A 26,806-nucleotide genomic window follows, 5' to 3' on the forward strand; every position below is an offset into this window, starting at 1 on the left:
AACAGATTACAGGAGGGGGAGGCATTTTATTAGAGTACAGGGATATCAGCTTTGGGCAGCAGCAGAAGGCAGCTTCACGTAACTCTTCATAGGGGGTAGTGGCCGAATCTTTCGGCCAGCCCAGCCTCCCTTGCGGTGCCATCGCCCACTGTTAGGCCTCTTGCCCAGCCAGCGGTTGCGACCTGCCTTGCCAATGACCCGTTTGTTATGATCAACGTTGGATACTCGGCCTACTGTTGCTACGCACGTTTCCAGCACCTGACAGAGAAAACAGATGGAGATTCTATACAATGTGGGGGAAAGAGCTTGACAGTGTTCACAGCAAAACCCTTGGGGGGCTTCTTAGACTCAAGGAGAGGAGAGAGGAAAAAGGAAAAGCACAAGATGGTTGAAGCTAAGTGAAGGTCCTACAGTAGGAACTAGGTAGTTGAAAACAAAGAGCTGGGCGCAAGGACTCACGCTGGTAATCCCAGCACTTTGGGAGGCCGGGGCTGGAGGATCACTTGAGCTCAGAAGTTCGAGACCAGCCTGGGCAACATAATGAGACCCCATCTCTACAAAAATAAAAAATATTAGCCAGGGCCAGGTGCAGTGGGTCACACCTGTAATTCCAGCACTTCGGGAGCCTAGGCAGGCAGAATGCTTGAGCTCAGGAGTTTGAGACCAGCCTGGCCAACATGGTGATACCTTGCCTCTACAAAAATACGAAAATTAGCCTGGTAGAGTGCCGTGCGCCTGTAGTCCCAGCTACTTGGGGGGCTCAGGCAGAACTGCTTGAACCCAGGAGTTTGAGGCTGCAGTGAGCTGACTGTGCCACTGCACTCAAGCAATAGAGACCCTGTCTCAAAAAAAATTAGGGTCGGGCGCAGTGGCTCACTCCTGTAATCTCAGCACTTTGGGAGGCCAAGGCGGGTGGATTACGAGGTAAGGAGTTCGAGACCAGCCTGGCCAACGTGGTGAAACTCCATCTCTACTAAAACACAAAAATTAGCCAGCTGTGGTGGTGCATGCCTGCAATCCCAGCTACTCAGGAGGCTAAGGCAGGAGAACTGCTTGAACCTGGGAGGTGGAGGTTGCAGTAAGCCAAGATCGTGCCACTGCACTCCAGCCTGGGCGACAGAGCAAGACTCTGTCTCGAAAAAAAAAAAAACTTACTTATGGTGCCAATCCGACAAAGCACACCTAAGTCATGTGGCAGAAAAGGACAGCCTCAGCTCAAGGCAGTTCCTTGCATCATAAAACAGCTGGGACCTACCTACCCCAGACAGGAAAGTTATATTCCAAAAATTCCTCCTTTGCTGACCCCTCCCAGCCATACCCATACACACCTGCATCTGCCTCTTAGACGGCAGCTGGATAATGGCTGTGCCATTCACCTTCCGCAGTAGCACACCACACGTCCCTGGGGAAAGAAGCTGATCTGCCACCCTCCACAAAACAGGGGGGTGCAGAGGAATTTACACAGGGGCCACACCCCACATGCTGCCCTTGCTTTGCTCTTTAGGAACAGATACACAAAGAAGGATGCATGCTACATTTTAGGTCAAAACACATGCATATCTTCATCCTCATGTTTCTTGTTTTTTCCTTAATTTTCTCTACCAGTGCCAGATGTGGAACCATCGGTTCAGACTCTCCTTGCCTTTCCAAACTATAGGACCCAGGCAACTCCTTTCCCCATACCTGCAGCTCGGATATATTGGGCACCCCGGCCTGGCTCACTTTCCACGTTGTTGATGAGGGTCCCCACAGGCAGAGCCCCAAGAGGATGCGCATCCCCTTCCCGAGCAGCAACTAAAAGACAGGATTTCATTAGCTCTAGAACCTTTGCTGCCTCCAGCCCACACATCTGGTAGCCATCTCTCACCTGCCATTCTGCCTATGTGGTTAGAGTTCAAGACTGTATCTCCAGCCTGCATGTTTTCTGTGGCGATGATCCAGCGTTTCCGGCTGCCCCCAGCAACCAGAGCTATGTCTGCTGACCTGATCAGGGTGAGGGACAGGTAAGCAGACCATCTAGGCAGCCCCACATCTCCTGAGAAGCTATGCAGTTATTCAGACCATTCCATCATCATCCCACATCCCAAACTTGCCTACAGGGATCATAGCGGACTTGGATAACCTTCTCCTCAAAGGGTCCTGACTTGGTCTCCTCAGGCCGGAAACGCAGAAAATCAATCATGCGATAACGTTGCTTGTGGCCCCCACCAATACCATGCACCCGGATTCGGCCTGTGGTTTAGGACAGTTGGGGATATGATTCAGGTGAGAGTAGTTCAGTTTCCAGCACTGGGACCTGGCCCATTCTCTGCCAGAGAGCACTGCTTACAGAGAATGATCAAAATTTGCACAGCACACTGGGAGTAAGGAGGGTCAACACCAACATGAAGCTAAGTGAAAAAACATTACTGAAATTGTATAAAACTTCCAGATAAAACATTTTCAAATTACTGAAATCAATAAGTTTACTGAGAGTCATGTAAATCATACTCAAATAATTTCAACTGTTATTTTTTGTGCATGTGACAGGGTATCACTCTGTTGCCCAGGTTGGATCCTGACCTCAAGTGATCCTCCCGCCTTGGCCTTCTAAAGTGTTGGGATTAAAGGCAGGAGCAACCACACCCAGCCTGTTATAAATATACACATTTTTTTTTTTTTTTTTTTTTTTTTGAGACAGAGTCTCGCTCTGTCGCCCAGGCTGGAGTGCAGTGGCCAGATCTCAGCTCACTGCAAGCTCCGCCTCCCGGGTTCACGCCATTCTCCTGCCTCAGCCTCCCGAGTAGCTGGGACTACAGGCGCCCGCCACCTCGCCCGGCTAGTTTTTTGTATTTTTTTAGTAGAGACGGGGTTTCACCGTGTTAGCCAGGATGGTCTCGATCTCCTGACCTCGTGATCCACCCGTCTCGGCCTCCCAAAGTGCTGGGATTACAGGCTTGAGCCACCGCGCCCGGCCAATATACACATTTTTTGAGACGAGTCTTGCTCTGTTACCCAGGCTGGAATACCCAGGCAGTGATCTCGGCTCACTGCAACCTCCACCTCCTGGGTTCAAGTGATTCTCCTGCCTCAGCCTCCTGCGTAGCTGGGATTACAGGTGCCTGCCACGACACCTGGTTAATCTTTTTTTTTTTTTTTTCAGTCAGAGTCTTGCTCTGCTGCCCAGGCTAGAGTGCAATGGCGCGATCCTGGCTCACTGCAGGCACCACCTCCCAGGCTCAAGTGATTCTCATGCCTCAGTTTCCTAAGTAGCTGGGATTACAGGACTGCACCACTACACCTGGCTAATTTTTATATTTTTAGTAGAGATGGGGTTTCACCATGTTGGTCGGGCTGGTCTTGAATTCCTGGCCTCAAGTGATCTGCCTGCCCTGGACTCTCAAAGTGTTGGGATTATAGGTGTGAGCCACTGCACCTGGCCAATTTTTATAGTTTTAGTAGAGACGAGGTTTTGCCATGTTGGCCAGCCTGGTCTCAAACTTGTGATCTCAGGTGATCTGCCCACCTCAGCCTCCCTAAGTGCTGGGATTACAGGCATGAGCAACCTTACCCAGTCTGTTATAAATTTTCGAAGGGTGTGAAGGAAAATGTCATGGCACATCCTGTGTATGGCCCATTTTCTTCAATTACCCAAATTATCTTTAGAAGTACAGACCAATTACCTTTTGCTTTGTATTCTACTCTCTGGTTCCTGTGCACATACTACATGCAAAAGGAGCCAAATAAGTGCTTTTTAATTACATTCCTCTGCCTTACAAGGTACAAGTGTGTCGTGGCCGGGCGCGGTGGCTCAAGCCTGTAATCCCAGCACTTTGGGAGGCCGAGGCGGGTGGATCACGAGGTCAGGAGATCGAGACCATCCTGGCTAACATGGTGAAACCCCGTCTCTACTAAAAATACAAAAAACTAGCCGGGCATGGTGGTGGGCGCCTGTAGTCCCAGCTACTCGGAGGCTGAGGCAGGAGAATGGCGTGAACCTGGGAGGCGGAGCTTGCAGTGAGCCGAGATCGCGCCACTGCACTCCAGCCTGGGTAACACAGCGCGAGACTCCGTCTCAAAAAAAAAAAAAAAAAAAAAAAAAAAAGGTACAAGTGTGTCAATATACAGATCTAGGGTCTTAACATGTTTTTCCCTTTGATTGCTTAAATCCCCTTGTCCTTGTTCCCACCTGTGTGGTCTCGGCCCCCAGACTTCCTCATCTTCACCGGTGCAATGGTGTACTTGGTACGACTCTTCCAGGACACAAAGTTGGCATTAAGGGCCACAGAAGTAAGGATTGGGCGGCAGGGGAGCAACATCAAGGCAGAGGGCTGTTGGAGGAGGGCATTGTTCACCATCTGGGGATAAAAAGACATCTCTTTCATTTGAAAGCTAATTGAAGGCAAAGCATCAGAGAACCAAGTCGGAGGGCACTGATCAATTTTAGCTTGCAGCCCACTTCCTCCTGGATTTATCCCAAACCAGCTATCCAAAAACTCCACCCTTCACAGCTTGCCCAATAATGTTCTCCCCATGATCATCTCCTTCCAAATTTGGCCCAGAACTCTCCATCTCCAGGAATCTGTTTTTACCTAAACAATTCCCTTCTCCATAGCTGGTAACTTCCATACATCCATGTATCACCATCAGTGCCAATTCCTTTTGCCCTCTGCATTATGTTGCTGGGAATTATTCACATACGAATGGAGGGGAGGGGTCATTTCACTCTTGTTCCTTACTGTATTCCCAGCATTTCAGAGTAGGTTGATTTGGATTTGAATTTTAAACATGCATCTGTCAAACTCTACCATAAGCAGCTTGAGAGCTCCAGAGGAGCAAGACTTACTTCTCTTTTGCGTGACTCACCAGTCACCCACCCACTAGGACCTCAGGATACCTTCCCCTGAGGCCACTGTTCTTTGTATCTTGCCCTGCATTCTCTAATATCAGCAGTAACTCATCCTTGTAGGTATCGTATCATAACGGTTAAGAGCACTGGCTCTGAAAGACAGACTGCTTAGCTCTGATAGTTGTGTGTGTGACCTTGGACTCCTTATCATTTTCCTCATCTATAAAATGGGAATAGTAACTGCCTTATAGAGTATTTGAAAGGAGTTCATTTATTTGAAACGTCTATTACCTATACCTGGCTTATCACAGGCACTAGATAAACGTTAGTTATTACCGAAACCTGTATAACCGGTGATCTGTAAAGCACTTTCACCTTAAGTATCTCGTCTGAAGAATTTCGCCCTATGAGATAGCAACACTTGTGGAGGAAAAAGCTGAGGCTGAGTGTGCCTTATCCATGGTCATGGACCTGCGTGACTCCTGACCAGACTTGCAACCCCCGCCTCGCATCCCCGCAGACCCCATCTCCGGTAGCCCGAATGGAAGCAGCCTTCTTCCCGGGTAAGATGGATTACCTGGGCGGCGGGGAACAGACTCGGGGCAGGGGCGGCGACGGTCGGGGGCGCCAGGCTCAGAGAGCGCAGAGCGCGGGTCAGTGCCCACAGGGCCATCCGGCTATCCAGGGCTCAGCACGCCACCCTTACTTTTAGCCAAGCTGCTCGGCGCTCCTAGATGACGTTGACTGTCCGGCGCCGTCGCTCCGCAAAACGTAAACGGAGGCGGGCAGAAAACTGGAGCCCAAGCAGGATACACACCTCCTTTCCTACCTGAACGCGGTGAGAGCCAATCCGCGGGCAGCTCTAATGTCCCGTGACTAGGAAACAGGCCCCGCCCCCAGACCCGTCAAAACAATTGCCTCGAGCGGCAGCCATCATGGATTTAAAGGGGCAGTACCGGCAAGAGCGGCAGCCAGACCGGCAGATTGCAGGTGAGTCTTTGAGGGTACCTCTGAGGCTGAAGGTTAAGGTCTCTGCCATCTCTTATTCTTGCACTCCCAGAAAGATAAACAAACCCCCTCCAACCAACCTTACAAAACTCCAGGCTCAAAAACTCCGCCCTTCGCGATTCTTCCCCGCCCCTCGGCGTCCAGACAGACAGATAGCCGGCCTGCCCCGCCCCCTGCGCCACCAACTGATTCAGTGACCTCGGGGTCGTTAGGCCTCCAGGTCCTCGCTGGAGCTGCGGACCTCGGTCGTCCATCCACACCTCCCCCCTACCGCCCCCGCCCATCTCATTCTCCCAACCCTGGGCCCCAGGGCAGGTCGGCAGCCCGAGGCACTCCTCTACTGCGTTTCCAGGCCCGGGAGACCCTCCTTGTGACCCGGCAGCCGTTCAGCAGACCTCCCATTCTTCCCTGCATCATCGGGCATTAGGGGGGCACCCTACGGTGATACCTCTCAGAGCCTGTTTGTAGGTGACCGTGACAGAGACAAAGCCATTGAAGTGACTGGGTGTGGAGTGACCAGGTGTTCCTTCCTCCCCTTTCCCAGACATGCCTCTTGCTGTAGGTCTCTGATTAAGTCTCTCTCTCTCATATTCCTGGGAGACAGTAGCTCCCCAGGCCTGCGATGAGGGAGGCTGACTTGGGTAAGGAGAAGGGAATTGGGCGTCTTTGAAGACCTGTAGGCAGAGGGAGTGAGGGAGGGAGGCTGTTTGTCCTGGGTGGGGCTCTGTGCCAGGTCCTCTGGGTAGCTGTGAAGTGGTGAACGAAGGGGTGGGAACGCTGGACTTCTGGACTTTGGGCAGGGCAGATCCTTCTGATTCTCTGGCTGCTGAACAGTTTCTTCCGGGCTCCGGCCTGAGTGCCACAGCCAGGGCCTCTGCTCTGTACACAGGTAAGAAGACTTCAAAGATGAGAGACAAGACCCTTCGGAGGAAGTGGGAACACAGTCTGGGTCCTGGGGGGTGGGAAGTATGGGTTGAAGGTAAGTAGGAAAATATGTAGGACTGACCAGGTTTGGAGATGCTGGGCTTAGTTCTGCAGGTGATGCAGCCTGAAGACCTTGAGCTTTCTGGGACCCTCTAATGTGGATCCTGCAAGGAAGGCTCCTGTTTTCTTCTTTTCCCTTTGTTCCCTGATTTAACTTTGCAAAGATTCCTTCTCTTTTTTCTAGATCCTTGCATTATTTTCTGCATAATCCCACTTTAGCCCTGTGCCCTTTGAAGCTCTCCCTCAGATCCTCTGTAATCTCCATAGTGCTGTCTCTCATCCCTGGATAACTTTTCCTAACTCAGGCTCTAACTGCTTTTCTGTTCTCTTCCTAAGTCCTGAATCCTTCTGCTAGTTCTAAGCACCTTTGCTCCTACTATAGTCTTTCTTTATTTAAGTCAGTTCATCTCCCTCTCACTTTGCCCACAACCTTAACTTTGAGTTTAATGATCTGGGCTCCCTGCCTGCTGGTCACTCTCTCTCTCCAACTAAGCCACAGGGTCACTCTTACTTTTGTCCCTTCACTTGGATTCCCACCACCCTCTGAGAAAGTTCTCAGCTTCTCTGTCTCATCTTTACGCCAGCCGAACTCTGTTGTTTCTCCCTAGACCGGGCAAGGTCCCCCAGGCCAGGATGTCAGGCCTGGTGTTGGGGCAGCGGGATGAGCCTGCAGGCCACCGGCTCAGCCAAGAGGAGATCCTGGGGAGCACACGGCTGGTCAGCCAAGGGCTAGAGGCCCTGCACAGTGAACACCAGGCCGTGCTGCAAAGCCTGTCCCAGACCATTGAGTGTCTGCAGCAGGGAGGCCACGAGGAAGGGCTGGTGCATGAGAAGGCCCGGCAGCTTCGCCGTTCTATGGAAAACATTGAGCTCGGGCTGAGTGAGGCCCAGGTGAGAGGGCAAAGGTGGTGCCAAGTGGTCCAGGGTGGATGGAGGAGCAGGTACCTGATTGAAGGTTTGGGGTTGCTTGGGATCACCTCACTCTAGACGTTTGCATCCGTTCATTAAATATGTATTAAGTCACTACTGTGTGCCAGAATGCTTTTGGTCACTGAAGAAATACATCATTGAACAAAATTGTAAAAATCTTTGCCATCTTGGAGCTTACCTTCTAGCTGGGGAAGACAGACAATACCTAAATAAATAATGATTCGGTATGCCAGAATGATAATTGCTAAGGATAAAAGTACCAAAATAAAGCAGGGAAGGAAACTAGGGACTGTGGAGAAAGGGTATAATTTTAGATAGGGTGGTCAAAAAAGGTCACCCTTTTTTGAAAAGGTGACATTTTGGCAAAGATGTGAAGGTGAGGGGAATGAGTCATGCCTATTAAACAGGGGAAGGGCATCCTAATCAGAGAGAGCAGCAAATGCAGAGACTCTGAATGGAAGTCTGCCTGGTGAGGTCAGTGAACAGCAAGGGGCCAGTATGGCTGCAGTAGAGTGAATGAGGGGAGGGAGATGGATCAAGTGGAACTTGTAGGCCATCCTGAGGACTTTTATTTTACTTTTTTTTTTGAGATGGAGTCTTGCACTGTTGCCCAGGCTGGAATGTAGTGGCACCATCCTGGCTCACTGCAACCTCTGTCTGCCAGATTCAAGCGATTCTCCTGCCTCAGCCTCCTGAGTAGCTGGGACTACAGGCGCGCACCACCACACCCGGCTAATTTTTGTATTTTTAGTAGAGATGGTGTTTCACCATGTTGGCCAGGCTGGTTTTGAACTCCTGACCTCATGATCTACCCGCCTTGGCCTCCCAAAATGCTGGGATTACAGGCGTGAGCCACTGTGCCTGACCCTGATTTTACTTTGAGTGAGATGGAAACTATTGGAATGTTTTTAGAAGAGGAGTGATGTGGTCTAACTTGGCATCATCTGGTTGCTGGGTTACGAATAGACAGTAGGAGAACAAGGGCAGCAACAAGGAGGCCAGTGAGGAAGTTATTGTAGTAATTTGGGTAGGAATTGATAGTGGCTTGGCCCAGGGTGACGGCAGTGGAGGTAGTGGGAAATTGGATTCAGGGTGTTTTGAAGGTAGTGCCACTGCTACACCCCCACCTTCTGGCTCCTTTGTGCCCCTGCCAGTCTTGCTATGTCCCAGTAGGCTCCCCTTCCACCTGTTCCTGAATACTCCCACCCAGAATCTGGAGCTCAGGGGATATGCCCATCTAGGTGATGCTGGCTCTAGCCAGCCACCTGAGCACAGTGGAGTCGGAGAAACAGAAGCTGCGGGCTCAGGTGCGGCGGCTATGCCAGGAGAACCAGTGGCTGCGGGACGAGCTGGCTGGCACCCAGCAGCGGCTACAGCGCAGTGAACAGGCTGTGGCTCAGCTGGAGGAGGAAAAGAAGCACCTGGAGTTCCTGGGGCAGCTGCGACAGTATGATGAGGATGGACACACCACGGTGAGTGTACGCAGGTGAGACTGGCTAAGGGGTGGGCAGCCAGGAGTTACCACAGACATGGGGGAAATTGCCCCATCATCCTCAGGGTCCATCAGCTCTACCCAAGCTGCTCTTACCTGAAAGAATTCCTTTTTCAGCCCTGACACCAACTCCAGGTGACAGCAAGGGGAAAAACTATATTCAGCTAATTCAGTCAACATGTAATGAGATGCCTCCTATGTACCAGGTGTTGTGCACTGCACTGGTGAGTGGGGCACACACAGTTCCTGCTCTCACAATTACAAGCTTGTGAGGGAGATAGACAAGGACCTGGACAATTCCAATCGAGAATCCTGCGTGCTACAATTAGGGAAAGCATAGCCCAGTTGGGCATGACCCTCCTAAAATTTGCTTTCAAAATGTGTGAATTTTTTTTTTTTTTTTTTTTTTTTTGAGATGGAGTTTCATACTTGTTGCCTAGGCTGGAGTGCAATGGTGCAATCTTGGGTCATGGCAGCCACTGCCTCTCAGGTGCAAGCAATTCTCCTGCCTCAGCCTCCCGAGCAGCTGGAATTGCAGGCACCTGCCACCACACCTGGCTAATTTTTGTAGTTTTACTAGAGATGGGGTTTCACCATGTTGGCCAGGCTGGTTTTGAACTCCTGACCTCAGGTTATCTGCCCGCCTGGGCCTCCCAAAGTGCTGGGATTACAGGTGTGAACTACCATGCCTGACCCAAAATGTGTGATATTTAACCCTCATTCAACAGAGTGCAGTGATGCCATCTCAGCTCACTGCAACCTCCGCCTCTGGCGTTCAAGCAATTCTCGTGCCTTAGCCAGCCAAGCAGCTAGGATTACAGGCATCTGCCACCACACCCAGCTAATTTTTGTATTTTTAATAGAGACGGAGAGTTTTGCCATGTTGGCCAGGCTGGTCTCAAACTCCTAGCCTCAAGTGATCTGCCTGCCTCAGCCTCCCAAAATGCTGGGATTACAGGTGTGAGTCACCGTGCCTGGCTGAGAGTGTGTTTTCTTCGGATGTATCTGTAGGGAACAAGTCTTATCCATGAGAACACATATGTGACAAAATACAAAGCAGCAAGTGCTCAGTGCTGGATGAGTGGTTCAGTCAGTGTGGGAAGAATTTCACGGAGATATGTCTGTGAGAGCTGGAATGGTCTAAGAAGAATTCATGGAGGAAGCAGGGAGCCTGGGCAACATAGTGAGACCCTGTCTCCCCAAAAATTTAAAAAACTAGCCTGATGTGGTTGTGTGCACCTGTAGCGTCAGCTATTCGGGAGGCTGAGGTGGGAGGATCGCTTGAGCCCAGGAGGTAGAAGCTGCAGTGAGCTGTGATTGTACCACTGCATTCTAGCCTGGGCTGTTGCCAGACCAGAGACTCTGTCTCAAAAAACTAACAAAAAAAATCGAGGAAGCAGGGTACAGGGATGGGTAGGATATAGGTTGGATTTCCCATTTCAGTGGGTTAGGATCCATCCCATTCGAGATGGATTTTGAAATTTCATGATGAGGAAGAGGAAGGAGCTTTTTAGACTGGAGTGCAGGGTGTCATGGATAAGGCTTACAGCCTGGAAAAGCTGGTCTCTCTCAGGGAAAGTGAGTAGATGGATTGCACAGGACACATTGGTGAAGCTGGGCAGGAAGGTTGGTGTTTGGATGAGGCTGCAGTTCCTGATGGGGAAAAGCAGATTTTCCTAGTGCAGAATAGGTTAGACGGTGAGGGAGGGTTATGCAGTAAGTCCAGAATGAGCTGTGCAGATGATGGGCACCAGGCTGAGCTAGACACTTTTTGGGTACATGTCAATAAGATCGGACATACTCCCTTCCCTCAGGAGAGACAAGACAGACATATAATCAACATAAACACACAGAGATCAGCATAGGGCCATAATTACAAGAGTTAAGGAGAGATTGAGGGTGGTTAGAAAGGAAACTTTTTTTTAATCTTTTTTTTTTCTTTTTTCTTTTTGTTTTGAGACGGAGTTTCGCTCTTGTTGCCCAGGCTGGAGTGCAATGGCGTGATCTCGGCTCACCGCAACCTCTGCCTCCCAGGTTCAAGCGATTCTCCTGCCTCAGCCTCACGAGTAGCTGGGATTATAGACATGCGCTACCACGCCCGGCTAATTTTGTATTTTTAGTAGAGATGGGGTTTCTCCATGTTGGTCAGGATGGTCTTGAACTCCTGACCTCAGGTGATCTGCCCACCTCGGCCTCCCAAAGTGTTGGAATTACAGGCGTTAGCCACCACACCCGGCCAGGAAGGAAACTTTCTGTATGAGAAGGAGGGGGAAGTTTTGTCCAAAGCATCTCTGGCTGTTACAAACCAGAGGCCTGGGCTTGGCTGGGCCAGTTGCTAGCCTTTCCGGGGCAGAGACAGGAACAACAGTCTTCTCCTATGCCCCATCTGTCTGTGATTTCATGGCTTAGAGGGGTCACTGAGGAGGCTACTAGGTAGGGATATCTTGGCCCTTAATGTTGCTTCTTCCCTTCCAGGAGGAGAAAGAAGGCGATGCCACCAAGGATTCCCTGGATGACCTCTTCCCTAATGAGGAGGAAGAGGACCCCAGCAATGGCTGTGAGTCTGCCTCGGGAATGGGATGGTGAAAAGGGGCAGCAGGAGGCTGGCCCTAGCTGTGGCCCACCCTGTACACAGGACACTCACCATCTGGAAATAGGTTATCCACTTTTTCTGGAGACAGGGCAGGGGCTGGGCTAGTACTTCGATTTCCTCAGCCTCTCCACTGAACAAACATGTATTAAACACTGAGTATGTGCCAGGTACTGTGCTAGGCACTAGGAGTACTGAGATGGAAATGGCATAGGTCTCACCAGTAAGGAGTTCACAGTCTAGTGGGAGAATAAACCTGAGATGGGGAGACCATGAGCCCCTCAAGGAAAAGAACCAGGTTTTTTTTTTTTTTTTTTTTTGAGACAGAGTCTCAATCTGTCTCCCAGGCTAGAGTGCAGTAGGCCAATCTCGGCTCACTACAACCTCCGCCTCCTGGATTCAAGTGATTCTCCTGCCTCAGCCTCCCGAGTAGCTGAAACTACAGGCGTCCACCACCACACCCGGCTAATTTTTATATTTTTAGTAAAGACAGGGTTTCACCATATTGGCCAGGCTGGTCTCGAACTCCTGACCTCATGATCCACCTGCCTTGGCCTCCCAAAGTGCTGGGATTACAGGCGTGAGCCACTGCACCTGGCCAGAACCAGGTCTTTCTTACCTTTGTACTCCTGGGACATCCCTTGGTTCATATTTATTAAATAAATGTTTGTTGAATGAATGAATGACTGGGTGAATAACTGAGGTTGTGATGGGCACAGGTCAAGGGAGTGGATAAAAGAATAGTGCTTGAGGCAGGTCTAATATTGAGAGCCCATGTTGGGGCAGGCGTAGGTATGGAACAAGACGTGCAATGGGGAGTGGAAGGGCAGACAGCAAAGGAGAGAGGAAGAGTCCTTTGTTTATTTTCTGTGATGGTTTAGTGTCCCGTGGTCAAGGTACTGCAGCAGCTCAGCAGGGTGGATATGAGATCCCAGCAAGGTTGCGGACGTTGCACAACCTGGTGATTCAGTACGCAGCCCAAGGTCGCTATGAGGTGGCTGTGCCACTCTGTAAGCAGGCACTGGAGGACCTGGAGCGCACATCAGGCCGTGGCCACCCTGATGTTGCCACCATGCTCAACATCCTTGCTTTGGTGTATCGGTGAGGACTTCCCTCCTCCAGTGCCCAGATCTTCCCCTACATTCCCACCTTGGTCCTCCTTTGGCTTTCATTTTTCCTCTTTACAGGGTACCTCTCCTGCCTGTTGGGCCTCCCAGATACACCCCACTCGGGTGCTTCTTAATGTGCCAGAACTCTCACTTTTCCCATACCTAAGCATTTGCTCATTGTTTGGGATCACTGTTCCTCTAATCTCTTTTGGGGCGTGCTCTCTCCCTCTCTTCCCCCTGCCCTCTCGCTTCCTATAACTTGTGGCCTCCTCTTGCGATGGCAGTGCCCTGCATTCTGGTATGAGTATGTCAGTGAAGCCCCCTTACTGTCCACACCAGGCTTCCTGTCTCCTCATGGAGGTCCCCAGTCCTTAAATGTACTCAGTCCTCCCAAAGGGAAGGAGGGAAGAAGAAGGCTTGCAGGCAGAGTTCAGGGTAACTCCTGTCACTTTTGTCTTCTTCCAGGGACCAGAATAAGTATAAGGAAGCTGCCCACCTGCTGAATGATGCCCTCAGCATCCGGGAGAGCACCCTGGGCCCTGATCATCCTGCTGTCAGTATTCCTTGCCCTCCCTGCCCCACACTCCACACCCCACACCCCATACCATTGCTGTTTTGGCCTCTCTTAGCTCATCCATCTGCTGCCCTCAGTCCACTCACTAAGGGTGCTGAGAAAGGAGGAGTAAGAAGTCCTTTCTTCCAGGCACTGTCCAGTGATCCTAGTGCTTAATTCTCTGAGACTCAGTGACTCCTTTTTATAACGAGTATTTTGTTTGAACTTAATTCATAAATAAGTCATAGGTAAATCCATATATGATTTATAAAAAAGTTAATATGCTACTTTAGTAAATATAAAAGAAAAAAAGTAATTTATAAGAACAATATATACAATGTAATATAATAAGATAAAAATACAAAACAACAGTAACTGTATTGAGTACAACTTTGTTAAAAGAAATAGCAAAGTGGCCTGGGCGCAGTGGCTCACGCCTGTAATCCCAACACTTTGGGAGGCTGAGGCAGGTAGATCACAGGGTCAGGAGTTTGAGACCTGCCTGATCAACATGGTGAAACCCCGTCTCTACTAAAAGTACAAAAATTAGTCGGGTGTGGTGCCACATGCCTGTAATCACAGCTACTTGGGTGGCTGAGGCAGGAGAATCACCCAGGAGGTGAAGATTGCAGTGAGCTGAGATCTCGCCATTGCACTCCAGCCTGGGCAACAGGGCGAGACCCCATCTCAAAAAAAAAAAAAAAAAAAAAAAAAAATTGCAAAGTGGTCTGATATATAATGAATGATTCTGGATTTAGAAGACCAGTAAGCCATTCCATACGAGAAGTACTAGAAAAATGAGACAGCGGCTGGGTTCAGTGGCTCATGTCATGCATGTGATCCCAGCACTTTGGGAGGCCAAGGCAGGAGATCACTTGAGGCCAAGTGTGGGAGACTAACCTGGGCAACATAGCGAGGCCCTGTCTCTACAAAAATTTAAAAATTTACTGGGCACAGTGGTGTGCACCTGTAGTCCCAGCTACTTGGGAGTCTAGGGTGGAAGGATTGCTTGAGTTCAGGAGTTTGAGGTTACAGTGAGCTATGATCATGCCATTGCACTCCAGTCTGTATAGCAGAGTGAGCACCTGTCTCTTTAAAAAAACACTGAAAATATAGGTGGACACTTTATTAAAGTACAGTATTATAAGAAATCACAAGGGTTGGGCACGGTGGCTCACGCCTGTAATCCCAGCACTTTGGGAGGCCAAGACGGGCGCATCACGAGGTCAGGAGTTCAAGACCATCCTGACATTGTGAAACCCCGTGTCTACTAAAAATACAAAAATTAGCTGGGTGTGGTGGCGGGCGCTTGTAATCCCAGCTACTCGGGAGGCTGAGGCAGGAGAATCTCTTGAAACCAGAAGGCGGAGGTTGCAGTGAGGGGAGATCGAGATTGAGATCATGCCACTGCACTCCCGCCTGGGCAACAAGAGTGAAACTCTGTCTCAAAAAAAAGAAATGACAGACCAGATTTATTTGTGTGTAAGAAAAAGAGACTGGGCACAGTGGCTCATGCCTGTAATTCTAGCACTTTGGGAGGCCAAGGCAGGTGGATCACCTGAGGTCAGGAGTTTCAGACCAGCCTGGCCAACATGGTGAAACCCCATCTCTACTAAAAATATATATATATAAAATTAGCCGGGCATGGTGGCATATGCCTGTAATCCCAACTATTTGGAGGCTGAGGCAGGAGAATCATTTGAATCCGGAGGGTGGAGGTTGCAGTGAGCCAAGATCACACCATTGCACTCCAGCCTGGGCAACACAGCAAGACTCTATCTCAACAAAATAAAAAGTGGCCCAGTGCTGTGGCTCACTCCTGTAATTCCGGCACTTTGGGAGACCAAGATGGTCGGATCACTTGAGGTCAGGAGTTTGAAACCAGCCTGACCAACAAGGTGAAACCCTTTCTCTACTAATAATAAAAAATTAGCCAGGTGTGGCAGCATGCACCTGTAGTCCCAGCTACTCGGGAGGCTGAGACAGGAGAATTGCTTGAACCTAGGAGGCTGAGGTTGCAGTGAGCCAAGATCATGCCACTGCACTTCAGCCTGGGTGATGGGGCGAGACTTTCTGTCAAAATAAATAAATAAATAAATAAGTACAAATAAATAAAAGGAAAGAGAGAAACAACCTTAAGTAGGGATATCGGTCGGGCGCAGTGGCTCATGCCTATAATCCCAGCACTTTGGGAGGCCGAGTTGGGCGGATCACAGGGTCAGGAGATTGAGACCATCCTAGCTAACATGGTGAAACCCCATCTCTACCAAAAATGCACAAAATTAGCCAGATGTGGCGGCGTGTGCCTGTAGTCCAAACTACTCTGGAGGCTGAGGCAAGAGAATGGTGTGAACCCGGGAGGCGGAGCTTGCAGTGAGCCGAGATTGCACCACTGCACTCCAGCCTGGGCGACAGAGCAAGATTCTGTCTCTAAAAAAATAAAAAAGAAAGGAAAAAAAAAGGTAGGGATATCACACCAAAGCAAATGATAGAGTTGTCAATGTACAGAAAATGAAAAATGAAAAGTTTTTTTTGTTTTGTTTTTTGAGACAGAGTCTCACGGTATCACCCAGCCTAGAGTGCAGTGGTACAATCTCGGTTCACTGCAACCTCTGCCTCCCAGGCTCAAGTGATCCTCCTGCCTTAGCCTCCCAAGTAGCTAGGATTACAGGTGCATGCTACTGTAATTTTTGTATTTTAGTAGAGATGGGTTTTCACCATGTTGGCCAGGCTGCTCGTGAACTCCTGACCTCAAGTGATCCACCTACCTCGGCCTTCCAAAGTGCTGGGATTACAGGTGTGAGCCACGGCACCCAGCTGAAAAGTTATTTATTTTTTGTTGAGATGGAATTTCACTCTTGTTGCCAGGTTAGGGTGCAACATGGCATGATCTTGGCTTACTACAACCTCTACCTCCCGGGTTCAAGCAATTCTCCTGCCTCAGCCTCCCAAGTAGCTGGGATTACAGATATGTGCTACCACGCCTGACTAATTTTGTATTTTTAGTAGAGACAGGGTTTCTCCATGTTGGTCAGGCTGGTCTTGAACTCCTGACCTCGGGTGATCTGCCCTCCTCTGCCTCCCAAAGTGCTGGGATTACAGGCATGAGCCGCTGCGTCCGGCCAAAAAGTTATTTTTGAACGTGATCTGTGTGAAAATAATTCCCTATGGTATGACATATGATAGGCAGGGATGATGTATCTCAGAAATCATCCTCCTGTCTTGATATCCCATCAAATATCAATGCTTACATTTAGTGTTTGGATGTCCGGCAGGACATTCAAAAGTTGGCAGAGCTGTCTCACAGATGCAGAACATCTATAGCGTTCTTGCCTCCTCAAAGGTAATCATCATGGCAACTAAAAAAAAAGGAAAAAAAACAACAAAAGAAAACCACCTCCAGAAATTTCTTAAAATCCCCTAGAGGGCGATACTATCCCTTAGCCTCAGAGCCATCCTGTTCAGCAGTTTCCCCTCCCTTCAGCCCCTGGCTCCAGGGTAGTAGAGTCTTTGTCTCTTAGAGTTGTGCAGTGATTGTGGGGCCCTGCTGGGAGGTGGGGAACCTCAGATTCCCATAGGTCATTTGCAACCCAAATGTCTGATGGGGACCGGCCTGTCTTCATAGGTGGCTGCCACACTCAACAATTTGGCTGTGCTCTATGGCAAAAGGGGCAAATACAAGGAGGCAGAGCCTCTGTGCCAGCGGGCACTGGAGATTCGAGAAAAGGTACCCATGCCCTCTCTCCCTTCTTCCCTTGTTGCTGTGACCCTTCTCTACATGGCTTCTCTGGTCTAACACTCCTCTTTCACTTTTTTTTTTCTCACCCCCGTCTCTGCCTTGTTCTCTCTTCCTTCATTCCCATTCCTCTGCTTTCCACATGTGTGTGCCTACATGCAAGCAGACACGTGTGCTTGTGCACACACACGTAATCATAGCCATTTATCCACTCCTTTGTTCCCTTTCAGGTCCTGGGCACTAATCACCCAGATGTGGCAAAGCAGCTGAACAACCTGGCCCTCTTGTGCCAAAACCAGGGCAAGTATGAGGCGGTGGAACGCTACTACCAGCGAGCACTGGCCATCTACGAGGGGCAGCTGGGGCCAGACAACCCTAATGTAGCCCGGACCAAGAACAACCTGGTATGGGAGGAGGGGACAAAGTAGGTGGAATGAACGGGAAGGAGAGGCCACCTGGGTCCTAGAGTTAGGAAGCATCACAATCTGGCACACTGCTCTCATCAAGTTTGTGCCCATTTCTGGGGCTGCCTTTGCGGATGAAGGATCTGCTTCGTTCCGGTTATAGAAGCGCCACAGCTTCTTGAGAGTGGGCTGGGAATACCCTTGACCCTGCACCTGGAGAAGGAGGTGTGAGAAAGATCTCTGGGGAAAGTCACAGAGACACCGAGAAGTGGAACTCCCTGAGCCTGGTGAAGACGTTGTCTGGAAAAAAAAAAGAAAAAAAAAAAAAAAAAAGAAGATCTTGCCTCCCTCCATGTTTTGTTCCTGTATTTTTGCCTTTCTGTCTTCTAGGCTTCCTGTTACCTGAAACAGGCCAAATATGCTGAGGCTGAGACACTATACAAAGAGATCCTGACCCGTGCCCATGTGCAGGAGTTTGGGTCTGTGGATGGTGAGTGGTGAGGGCTTGGGGAAGGGGCTGTGGGAAAGAAAAGAAATGCAGACCAAAGGTCGGGGGTTAGGCCACAGTGGTTCCCAGGGGGAGCCAGACCCCTTCAGTCCAGCCTGTCAGCCTCTGGGTCCTGGCTCTCCGACACTGTCTAGCTCCGATCTCTAACCTCCCCACCCCGTGTATCACCCCCAGATGACCACAAGCCCATCTGGATGCATGCAGAGGAGCGGGAGGAAATGAGCAAAGTGAGTGGGGGGAAGGGGGGCCAGCCTGGGGAGCTCAAGGCTACCAGGGTCTCTGTCTTACTCCTTCCATTAGCCCAACTCACACTTCCCACCCCAGCACCAGCCCCAGATGCATGGTGTCCTCCCCAGCCCAGCCTGCACCCTAGCCCCATGCCACCGTGCATCCCAGCATCTCTGTATTCTTATCTTTGGCTCTCCCTGCCCTTCTCTCTGGCCTCTCTCTGTCCTGCAGAGCCGGCACCATGAGGGTGGCACACCCTATGCTGAGTATGGAGGCTGGTACAAGGCCTGCAAAGTGAGCAGGTGAGCTGCCAGTGAAAAGCCAGCTTGGCCTCCGATGCCCTCCATCCAGGCTCCCAGCCTCCCAGACCTTTTCCCTTCCTCCCGTAGACTTTCCCTGAGCTTTAGCTCTGTTCCCTCTCCTATTTTCTTTTTTTTTTTTTCCTCTTGTCTTGCTTGGAAGACAAATGTTTTCTTTTCTGAACCCATTCTCTCTTCCTTCTCTGGTCTGTTTCTCACCACAGCCCCACCGTGAACACTACTCTGAGAAACCTGGGAGCTCTGTATAGGCGCCAGGGAAAGCTGGAGGCTGCTGAGACCCTGGAGGAATGTGCCCAGCGGTCCCGGAGACAGGTCAGAAGCCCAGAGGGGAAGGAGGTCCTTGAGGGAAGGGCCCTGGGGATGAGAGACTGCTGAGGTTTCTTGGGAGTCTCCTAAGAATAAGCGGAAAGGCTGATGAGGCCAGGAGGGAGAGGAAAGTGAGGCAGTGTTGTGATTGTGGTTGTTTTTAAGCATGTTCTTACCCCCTACCTGCACTTTGTGGTCAGGACTCTAATTTCAAGATTCACTAAATGGGGATATGAAGGAGAAACCCTGCCCTTTCATAAGGAGGGGCCTGGGTGGTGTGGGTGAGAGGAGTGAGGTGGGGGAGAGCCTAAGTCAAGAATTTCTCAGATTGTGGGTCTCAATAGTAGGTTGTGAAATCAATTCAGTGTGGGCTATGGGGCTAAAAATATATACAGATCTATATATAGCAATGCATTGCAAATAGAAAAGGTGAGTATTGTTCCAGTAGGCATATACTGAGACATCACAAGGAAAAATGTTTTCCTTGCAGTGGCTGATGGTGAAAAAAATTTGAAAGCCCCATCCTGAGGAGTTAAGGAGTGGGAAGTCCCAGGTCCTTCCTTTTCCTTCCAGGGCACTGACCCTATCAGTCAGACCAAGGTGGCAGAGCTGCTTGGGGAGAGTGATGGTAGAAGGACGTCCCAGGAGGGCCCTGGGGACAGTGTGAAATTCGAGGGAGGTGAAGATGCTTCTGTGGCTGTGGAATGGTCCGGGGTAAGTCTGATCATTGCCTTTTCATCTCTCCTGCCCACTCCTGCTGGTGGTGGTGAGAGGCTCTTGGCTATGCTATTCCAGTCTAGGTAGTGTATCCCTTCAGGGGTATCTCTGGGAGCAAGCTTTTGACCGGACTTTTATTTTCAGTCACTGGGCCTTGGGGGTGGGGGATGTGTGCAGAATAAATGCTGGGACTAGACTCAGAAACCCATCTGTGTGGGATCCCTGTAGCTTTCATAGCTCACCCCTTTCTGCCAGGATGGCAGTGGGACCCTGCAGAGGAGTGGCTCTCTGGGCAAGATCCGGGATGTGCTCCGCAGAAGCAGTGAAATCCTGGTGAGGAAGCTCCAGGGGACCGAGCCTCGGCCTTCCAGGTACACATGGAAGTCAAGATATGGCAAAGTGGCTGGGTGCTGTGGCTCAAGCCTGTAATCCCAGCACTTTGGGAGGCCGAGGCGGGTGGATCACCGGAGGTCAGGAGTTCGAGACCAGCCTGGCCAACAAGGTGAAACCTCATCTCTCCTAAAAATACAAAAATTAGCCGGGCGTGCTGGTGGGTGCCTGTAATCTCAGCTACTTGGGAGGCTGAGGCAGAAGAATTGCTGGACCTGGGAGGTGGAGGTTGCAGTGAGCTGAGATCATGCCATTGTACTCCATCCCAGGCGACAAAAGTGAAACTCTGTCTCAAAAAAAAGAAAAGAAAAAAAAAAGATATGGTAAAGCAGGCAAGTAAAGTAAGCCCTTGCCTCCAACTCCTCTTGGCCCCTGATCTCTGGAGAGGTATCTTGGAGAGAAACAGGGAGGAAGTCAATGGGACAGCCATGGAGAGAGAGTTTGGGTAGAATGGGTGCCCCAACTTGGGAGGTGAAGGTAGCTGAGATACTGGTTCCTGATGCAGATAAGAAAAGTTGGGGGAGGGGATAGAGGGGAGGCAGTGATTTGATTTTGTGTGGCAGTGCTCAAGAGGCCCACAGCTTTAAGGCCACTCAGGAGGAAGAGAGGAGGCCTCAGTTCTTCCATTTTCCATTGTAGCAGCAACATGAAGCGAGCAGCCTCCTTGAACTATCTGAACCAACCTAGTGCAGCACCCCTCCAGGTGAGAGCAGTGCTTGTGAGCATATTGGTGGGTGATGAAAAAAGAACAGCCAGTGAGCAAGCCCAGTGGAGTAAGGGAAGTGGGGAGGGGAGTCATCTGGGATAATGATGAGCCAGGGGATTGCAGTTATTAAGGAATCAGGCAGATAGCTTGTGGTGAGTGATGACCACCAAGGGACAGTTTCAGGCCAGACATAGTAGCAAATAAGTTAATAAGGAGGGAAATAGGAATATTCTTTAAACTGGTACTTTGGAATTATGAATAATTTAAGAATTATTTGGAGATACTCATTTTTTCATCCTGCAGCTACCTTCATAGTAGATGAGAATGGAAAAAGAAAAGTATTAAATAATCCCCATCTGAGAAAACAGTAACGATATTTTAATGGCAAATGACTTCTTATATGAACACACTCAGAGTATATGCCAGTATTCATGTGGTTCTTCCAGAGAGCTTCTCCACCAGATTGTGGCCTTCTGGAAAACCCTAGCAGAGGCTAAACAAAGTCCCAGGTCCAGAGATAGACTGGTCCAGAGATGGATGTGATCCTAGGTCCAGAGATACACTGTGGCCATTGGATGGATGGACTCCAGGAGACAGTCTTTGGGAGGCTGAGGTCCCTGAGCTGATGGGGTAGTGTTGTCTGTTTCAGGTCTCCCGGGGCCTCAGTGCCAGCTCCATGGACCTCTCTTCAAGCAGCTGACATTCAACCCAGTCCCCAGGTCTGCTGGGTCCCCCTACCCCTATAGCCCTCACAGCATTCCCCATTGCTCCTGGCTCTTCCCCACCCCTAGGTGGGACAGTGAAGGGGAGCAGTTTAACCAGAAGATTGCTGCTGCCCTTAGGGTTTCAGCTCCCTCCTCAGGAATCCCTCTTAGGAAGGACCCTCAGGACACCCTCTCCGCACCCTGTGGTCCTCTAGAGTAGCTAGCTCTGAGGCCCCCAAGGTGGGTACAAAGCAGGTATGGCCCTCAGAGATGCAGCCTGCTGCTGGCTTTTCAGTCAGAGGGTTGAGGGCTGGCCAGCCAAGCTGCCTTGCCTTGGCCGCTCTTATTCCCTCCCTCTGCTGTCTCACTTCAGGTCCATGTATTTCACTTTTCTTAAATAAAAGAATCAGGTAACCTTTCTGCGACTTGAGTCCTGATTGAAGAGGGTATGAAGCAGGGCTTGTGTTGGGGCCCTTCACAGAGGGTGAGGGGCAGTGATGGATGGGGCAGCAGGAGGAGTGTTCATTCTTGGATCTCTCTTCTCTTCCTCCCCTTGTTTGTATCATCTCCAGCAGGGCCTGTAGGAAGGCATCTGGGGGATGGGGAAGAAGGAGGCCTACAACCCAAGGAAAAGGTGCTGTGGACTGGGTTGTCAGGGACATGTGGTGGCCATGTGGCAGGACCCTGGAGTCCTGGCGCCACTTCTCCTGGCTGTGAGGCCCTCTGTGGCTGCCATTCGTTCTCCCAGCTGCTTGGGGGAAGGGAGGACTAAGCAGGCCTGGGGGGCCCTCCGGAGCCAGAGGGGAGACAAGGCACTATCCATCCCCTCTCAGCATATCTTGGAGGCCTGAGCAGCAGCTGGGGCCCATCTTCTAAAGCTTGACTCCTCCTGACCCGCCTCCTACACCCCTTGCTGCTTTCACAACAAAGAAAGAATGTGGGGGTGGTGGCGCGGGGGGTGGGGGGTGCCTGGAACAAGGGTTGTGCTGGGCCTCCCCACAGCTGGAGACTTGGCCATACCCTGACACAGCCCAGACTGCCTGGAGATGGACTTGGGATGAATTTGTCAGTTTAGCAGCCTTCAGCCTGGCTTTCAGAACCCAGCGTGTTTCTACCTTTGGGTTCAGATTGGTCTAGAGCCAAACCAGACCCCAGTCATGCACCCTTCAGCCCCTCTCCGGGCTACACAGCATCTTCAGGTTACTCTGCTGGGGGACATTAAGGACACCGTGCTGTTCTGGGTCTGCCTGTAAGATTTTGGGTTGCTGAAGAGTGGGTGGGGCCCACCTCTTCCGCTACCCCCACTTGGAGAATTCTGGGGGAACTGTTGGCCAGAGCCTCCAGGTATGCACAGAATGGGCCATTCTCCCCAGGGTCCATGGCATCTCACAAGTCACTTAGGTTCTCCCGGATCCCTGCAGAGTCAGTGGTAGGTACAGCAAATACTCCCCTACCCTTCTCAGGTCCCCTGCGCTCTCCTGAGCCTTGCTCTCTCTGTTCTCCATCCCTCTCCAGACCCCTCCCCTTACTGAGCTCCTCCCCGCCTCGGCGAGGAGGGGGCGTCGAGGGGGCGGGGCGCCGTGCGGGGGCCGGAGGGGAGGGGGCGTCGTGGGGCGGGGCTTGGCGGCGGCAGCGGCGGCGGCGCGCGAGGACTCCGAGGTACCGGGCGCGCGCGGCTCCGGCTCGGGACGCCTCGGGGTCGGGCTCCGGCTGCGGCTGCTGCTGCGGCGCCCGCGCTCCGGTGCGCTCCGTCTTCTGTGCCCGCCGCGGAGCGCAGTCTGCGCACCCGCTGTGCGCCCTCAGCTCCTTTTCCCGAGCCCGCCGCGATGGGAGCTACACGGGGATCCCTGGCTAGACCCCGCCGGTTGCCTCTGCTCAGCGTCCTGCTGCTGCCGCTGCTGGGCGGTGAGTCCCCGAAAGCTGAGGGCGCAGAGCTTGGGAAGCGCGGGAGTGCCCGTGGGCAAAAAGCTGCACCTGGGGAGGTGGGTTTGGGCGGCTGGAGCGGCCCTGGAGTGGTGGAGAGGCTCGCTGGGGGTGCAGGCTCGCGGCGGAAGGGCGCAAGGAACCCGGGGGCCGGGAGGCTGACGAAGCCTCCAGGGACTCGGTCAGGTCCCCCTCCCACCCGCGCTGCGGGGACGCATTTCCAGCCTCACTGAGTTTTTGTGGTCTGAGCCGAGAGTTTGCTCGAGAACTGCCGAGAGTTGCCGGCTCTCGGGCCCAGATGGGGAGTTTCTTGTCGGGGGAGAAAAGACCACCCGCACCCCCCGTGGGGGGTGCGAAGGGGAAAAGGGAGTCCCCCCACCCCACCCGGCAGGGTCAGCCCAGGTAAGAGTGGCCGGTTTGGGGCCCGATGCCGGACAGACCTGCGGCGCGCAAAGCGCGGAGCTTTGTTACCTACGCTGACCCGACGCTCCCGGCTTCCCTCCTCCAAGTTCCTGGGCAAAGCCGGGACCCCAGATGGCCCTGCGGGTGAGGGCGGAAGAAGGGAAGAATTAGGGGCCGCCCCATGGCTTCTAGTTACTGGTCTGGAACCCTGCGCCCTCTCCGTGCCAGGGCCGAATCCGGGGATCCGAGGGTCCCAGGCTGTCGCGGTGACTAATGTGTGAAGGCCGCTGCCAAAATCGGGCATGGCCTGGCTGCAAAGGTACGGACGGGGTTTGTTTTGCTCCTTCCTGGATTTCCATCCTGGCTGTCCTCACAGAGGAAAGGAAATCTTTCTAAGGACAGAAAAGCAAAAAGAACTCATTCAGGTTTTTCTTGGGGGGCCTTAGTATTTTAACGCGGGTGTGGCCCTCATCACCAGGCAGACAGCACCGCCCCCCCCCAACTCCCGCAGCTTTTATTTCCTGGCTTGGTCACACCTAAGAGTCACCACTGAGGTGTCGAAGTGCCTTACAGGAAAGCATCAAGCCACCCGCCCATCCCAAACAGCCCGGACTGGAAATAAAGCCCCCCAGCCTCCAAAACACTCTTTGGTGGTCCTCGAAGCAGCTTTCTCTTGGGGAGCTCTGTCCAGAAGACCTGTCCTAGGTGATCACTTCCCACCTCCTTTGAAGGTGGCAATGGGAACAGCATGGGTAGGGAACTGCCTTTCTAATACCTTTCTGGCCTGCCAGCTGTGGAGGGGTTTTGGTGCTGGTGGAATCAACATCTTCCCTGCGCCCAGTTGTAAAATGAGAGGTAAATGTAACCCAGGAAAGAGAGTAAGCTCCAGGGATTTGGAGGAGGTGTTTGGAGTTGCCCCATGTTTCTTGTGATGTGTTTGGTGGTTATTGCTCGTGGCAGAATCCACATCTGCTCCCAGAGGAAGTATGGAACTTTTTTGCACAGCCAGGATGGGGGCCCAGCCATCTGGGCGAGCAGCCCGAGCTCACAGGCCTCCTGGCTTTTCTGGTTGGGTTTTGGTGTGTGGGTCTGCCCAATGAGGCTGCCTTCACTGCTGCTGTTCAGAGTTCTGGAGTCAAGGGGAGTTTCTGGTGAAGATGGGGCTCTTGCTCAACAAATGCTAAATTCCTAAATTCCTTTCATGAGAAAATGACTCTGATGTTAATTGACTTAATCTGGTGACTAGTGTTTAGTGTGTGCGTGTGGAGGGGGGGGATCCTGTTGGGGGAAGTTAGGGCAGGCTGAGGGCTTAGGACAGGAGGTCTGTAGTCTCCTTAGGGGTGGGGGGATGTCTTGTGCTCAACAAAGGAACATTTTAATGAGAGCCTTAAATCAGTTCCACCAAATGTGCCTTGTTGTGGAACCTGTCCATGTGCTGTAAACAATTTCAGTAGAGGCCGAGGCGCCTGTTGTCTTCTAGTGAAATCCTGGGACTCAACCCACCCCCAGACGCATGATTTCAGGGGGCAACGATTTTTTTAATAGATCACAGTAGATTTTTCCATCTCATTGTTTGTGTAATTAACTGGAGTTGTAGTGAGATCCCACTGTTAATAAGGCTGGAGTAAGGAACCTAGGCTGGCTAGGTTTGTGGATTAGACCATTTTAAAGTCTGGGTAATTATGCCATAAATGGCTGAGTTACTTTCTGCACTTTAAGATGCTGTTGTAATAAATATGGAGGAGGAGGAGGAGGAGGTAGAGGAAGAGGAGGAGGAGGAGGCTTAATGTTTGAAACTTGGGATTCTCAACCCCAACCTCTTGGACAGTCAGATGTGGTCACTTCCTCATCCCGATTCCCCTCCCCCTCCCTGGTTTCTTTCCTCCAGGCTCTTGTTTCTTTGGGGAAATTGAGTCGTCATGTTCTGGGATAGGCTGTCTGCAGATTCCTCAAGGCTCTGCAGCCTGTAATTCAGGCCTAGGAGTTGCTTTTATTAGTGATGGCTTTTCTCAGCTGTTGGGAAGTATGGTGGCAGGGCGAGGGTGCTCTTCATGTCACTTGTCAAATGATAAACTCCTGGTGTTCAGAGCAGCATTGAGTGGTGGACAGAGCTCAAGCAATGGATATAAAGTATGGTCCTTCCTTGGCATCTGCAGGGAATTGCAATAGGACTCCCTGAGAATGACAAAATCCAAGGGTGCGGCCAGGCGCGGTGGCTTACGCCTGTAATCCCAGCACTTTGGGAGGCCGAGGCGGGCAGATCACGAGGTCAGGAGATCGAGACCATCCTGGCTAACACGGTGAAACCCGTTCTCTACTAAAAATACAAAAAATTAGCCAGGTGTGGTGGCGGGCGCCTGTAGTCCTAGCTGCTCGGGAGGCTGAGGCAGGAGAATGGCGTGAACCTGGGAGGCGGAGCTTGCAGTGAGCGGAGATAGCACCACTGCACTCCAGCCTGGAGGAGAGAATAAGACTCTGTCTCGGCCGGGCGCGGTGGCTCAAGCCTGTAATCCCAGCACTTTGGGAGGCCGAGACGGGCGGATCACGAGGTCAGGAGATCGAGACCATCCTGGCTAACATGGTGAAACCCCGTCTCTATTAAGAAATACAAAAAACTAGCCGGGCGAGGTGGCGGGCGTCTGTAGTCCCAGCTACTCGGGAGGCTGAGGCCGGAGAATGGCGTGAACCCGGGAGGCGGAGCTTGCAGTGAGCTGAGATCCGGCCACTGCACTTCAGCCCGGACGACAGAGCGAGACTCCGTCTCAAAAAAAAAAAAAAAAAAAATTCTGTAAATTACATGTAGTACCTATTACAGTGGAGATGCTATGTAAATAACTGTTGTATTTTTAATTTGTATTCTTTTTAATTGTTGTATTGTTTTTAATTTTTATCTTCCCCCAATGTTTTTGATCCTCTGTTGAGGGATGTGGAGCCCAGGGATAAGGAGTGTATCTGGCAAAGCAGCAAC

The 26,806-nt window shown here is 51.4% G+C and overlaps 3 protein-coding genes across 13 annotated transcripts in view; 2 read left to right on the top strand and 1 right to left on the bottom strand.

The window, feature by feature from the left end:
- Nucleotides 1-6: 6 nt before the first annotated feature.
- Nucleotides 7-6,372, bottom strand: MRPL2 (mitochondrial ribosomal protein L2). 5 transcript variants are annotated; one of them, XM_009205204.2, is made up of 7 exons: nt 6,285-6,372; nt 4,169-4,337; nt 2,094-2,232; nt 1,868-1,983; nt 1,684-1,794; nt 1,329-1,402; nt 7-258 (listed from the first exon to the last, which is right to left on the bottom strand). In XM_009205204.2, exons 2-7 carry the CDS (start codon nt 4,335-4,337, stop codon nt 46-48), a joined length of 822 nt encoding a protein of 273 aa, XP_009203468.1. In that variant the 5' UTR covers nt 6,285-6,372; the 3' UTR covers nt 7-45. The 5 variants fall into 5 exon arrangements, with proteins under 5 accessions (XP_009203468.1, XP_021792997.1, XP_003897669.1 ...); XM_021937305.2 differs by lacking the exon at nt 6,285-6,372 and adding an exon at nt 5,917-6,120; XM_003897620.2 differs by lacking the exon at nt 6,285-6,372 and adding an exon at nt 5,406-5,639.
- On the top strand, nt 5,733-21,931 carry KLC4 (kinesin light chain 4). Of its 6 annotated transcripts, none has more exons than XM_003897614.2 (16): nt 5,733-5,818; nt 7,429-7,711; nt 8,992-9,222; nt 11,718-11,799; nt 12,714-12,933; nt 13,407-13,494; nt 17,120-17,221; nt 17,461-17,634; nt 18,025-18,124; nt 18,317-18,369; nt 18,602-18,672; nt 18,894-19,002; nt 19,570-19,710; nt 19,969-20,084; nt 20,743-20,806; nt 21,459-21,931. In XM_003897614.2, exons 2-16 carry the CDS (start codon nt 7,454-7,456, stop codon nt 21,507-21,509), a joined length of 1,860 nt encoding a protein of 619 aa, XP_003897663.1. In that variant the 5' UTR covers nt 5,733-5,818; nt 7,429-7,453; the 3' UTR covers nt 21,510-21,931. The 6 variants fall into 6 exon arrangements, with proteins under 6 accessions (XP_003897663.1, XP_009203465.1, XP_003897664.1 ...); XM_009205201.3 differs by lacking the exon at nt 5,733-5,818 and adding an exon at nt 6,374-6,477; XM_003897615.4 differs by lacking the exon at nt 5,733-5,818 and adding an exon at nt 6,565-6,725.
- A 1,200-nt stretch (nt 21,932-23,131) lies between these two features.
- The window catches only part of PTK7 (protein tyrosine kinase 7 (inactive)), an 82,018-nt gene continuing 78,343 nt past the window's right edge, over nt 23,132-26,806 (top strand). For both annotated transcript variants that reach the window (XM_017957871.3, XM_021937308.2), the window contains exon 1: nt 23,132-23,418. In XM_017957871.3, the coding sequence (XP_017813360.1) occupies nt 23,340-23,418 (79 nt within the window). In that variant the 5' untranslated portion in view covers nt 23,132-23,339. The remainder of the gene's footprint in view (nt 23,419-26,806) is intronic.

Source organism: Papio anubis, chromosome 6 (genome assembly GCF_008728515.1).
Source record: "Papio anubis isolate 15944 chromosome 6, Panubis1.0, whole genome shotgun sequence".
Taxonomy (NCBI): Eukaryota; Metazoa; Chordata; class Mammalia; order Primates; family Cercopithecidae; genus Papio; species Papio anubis.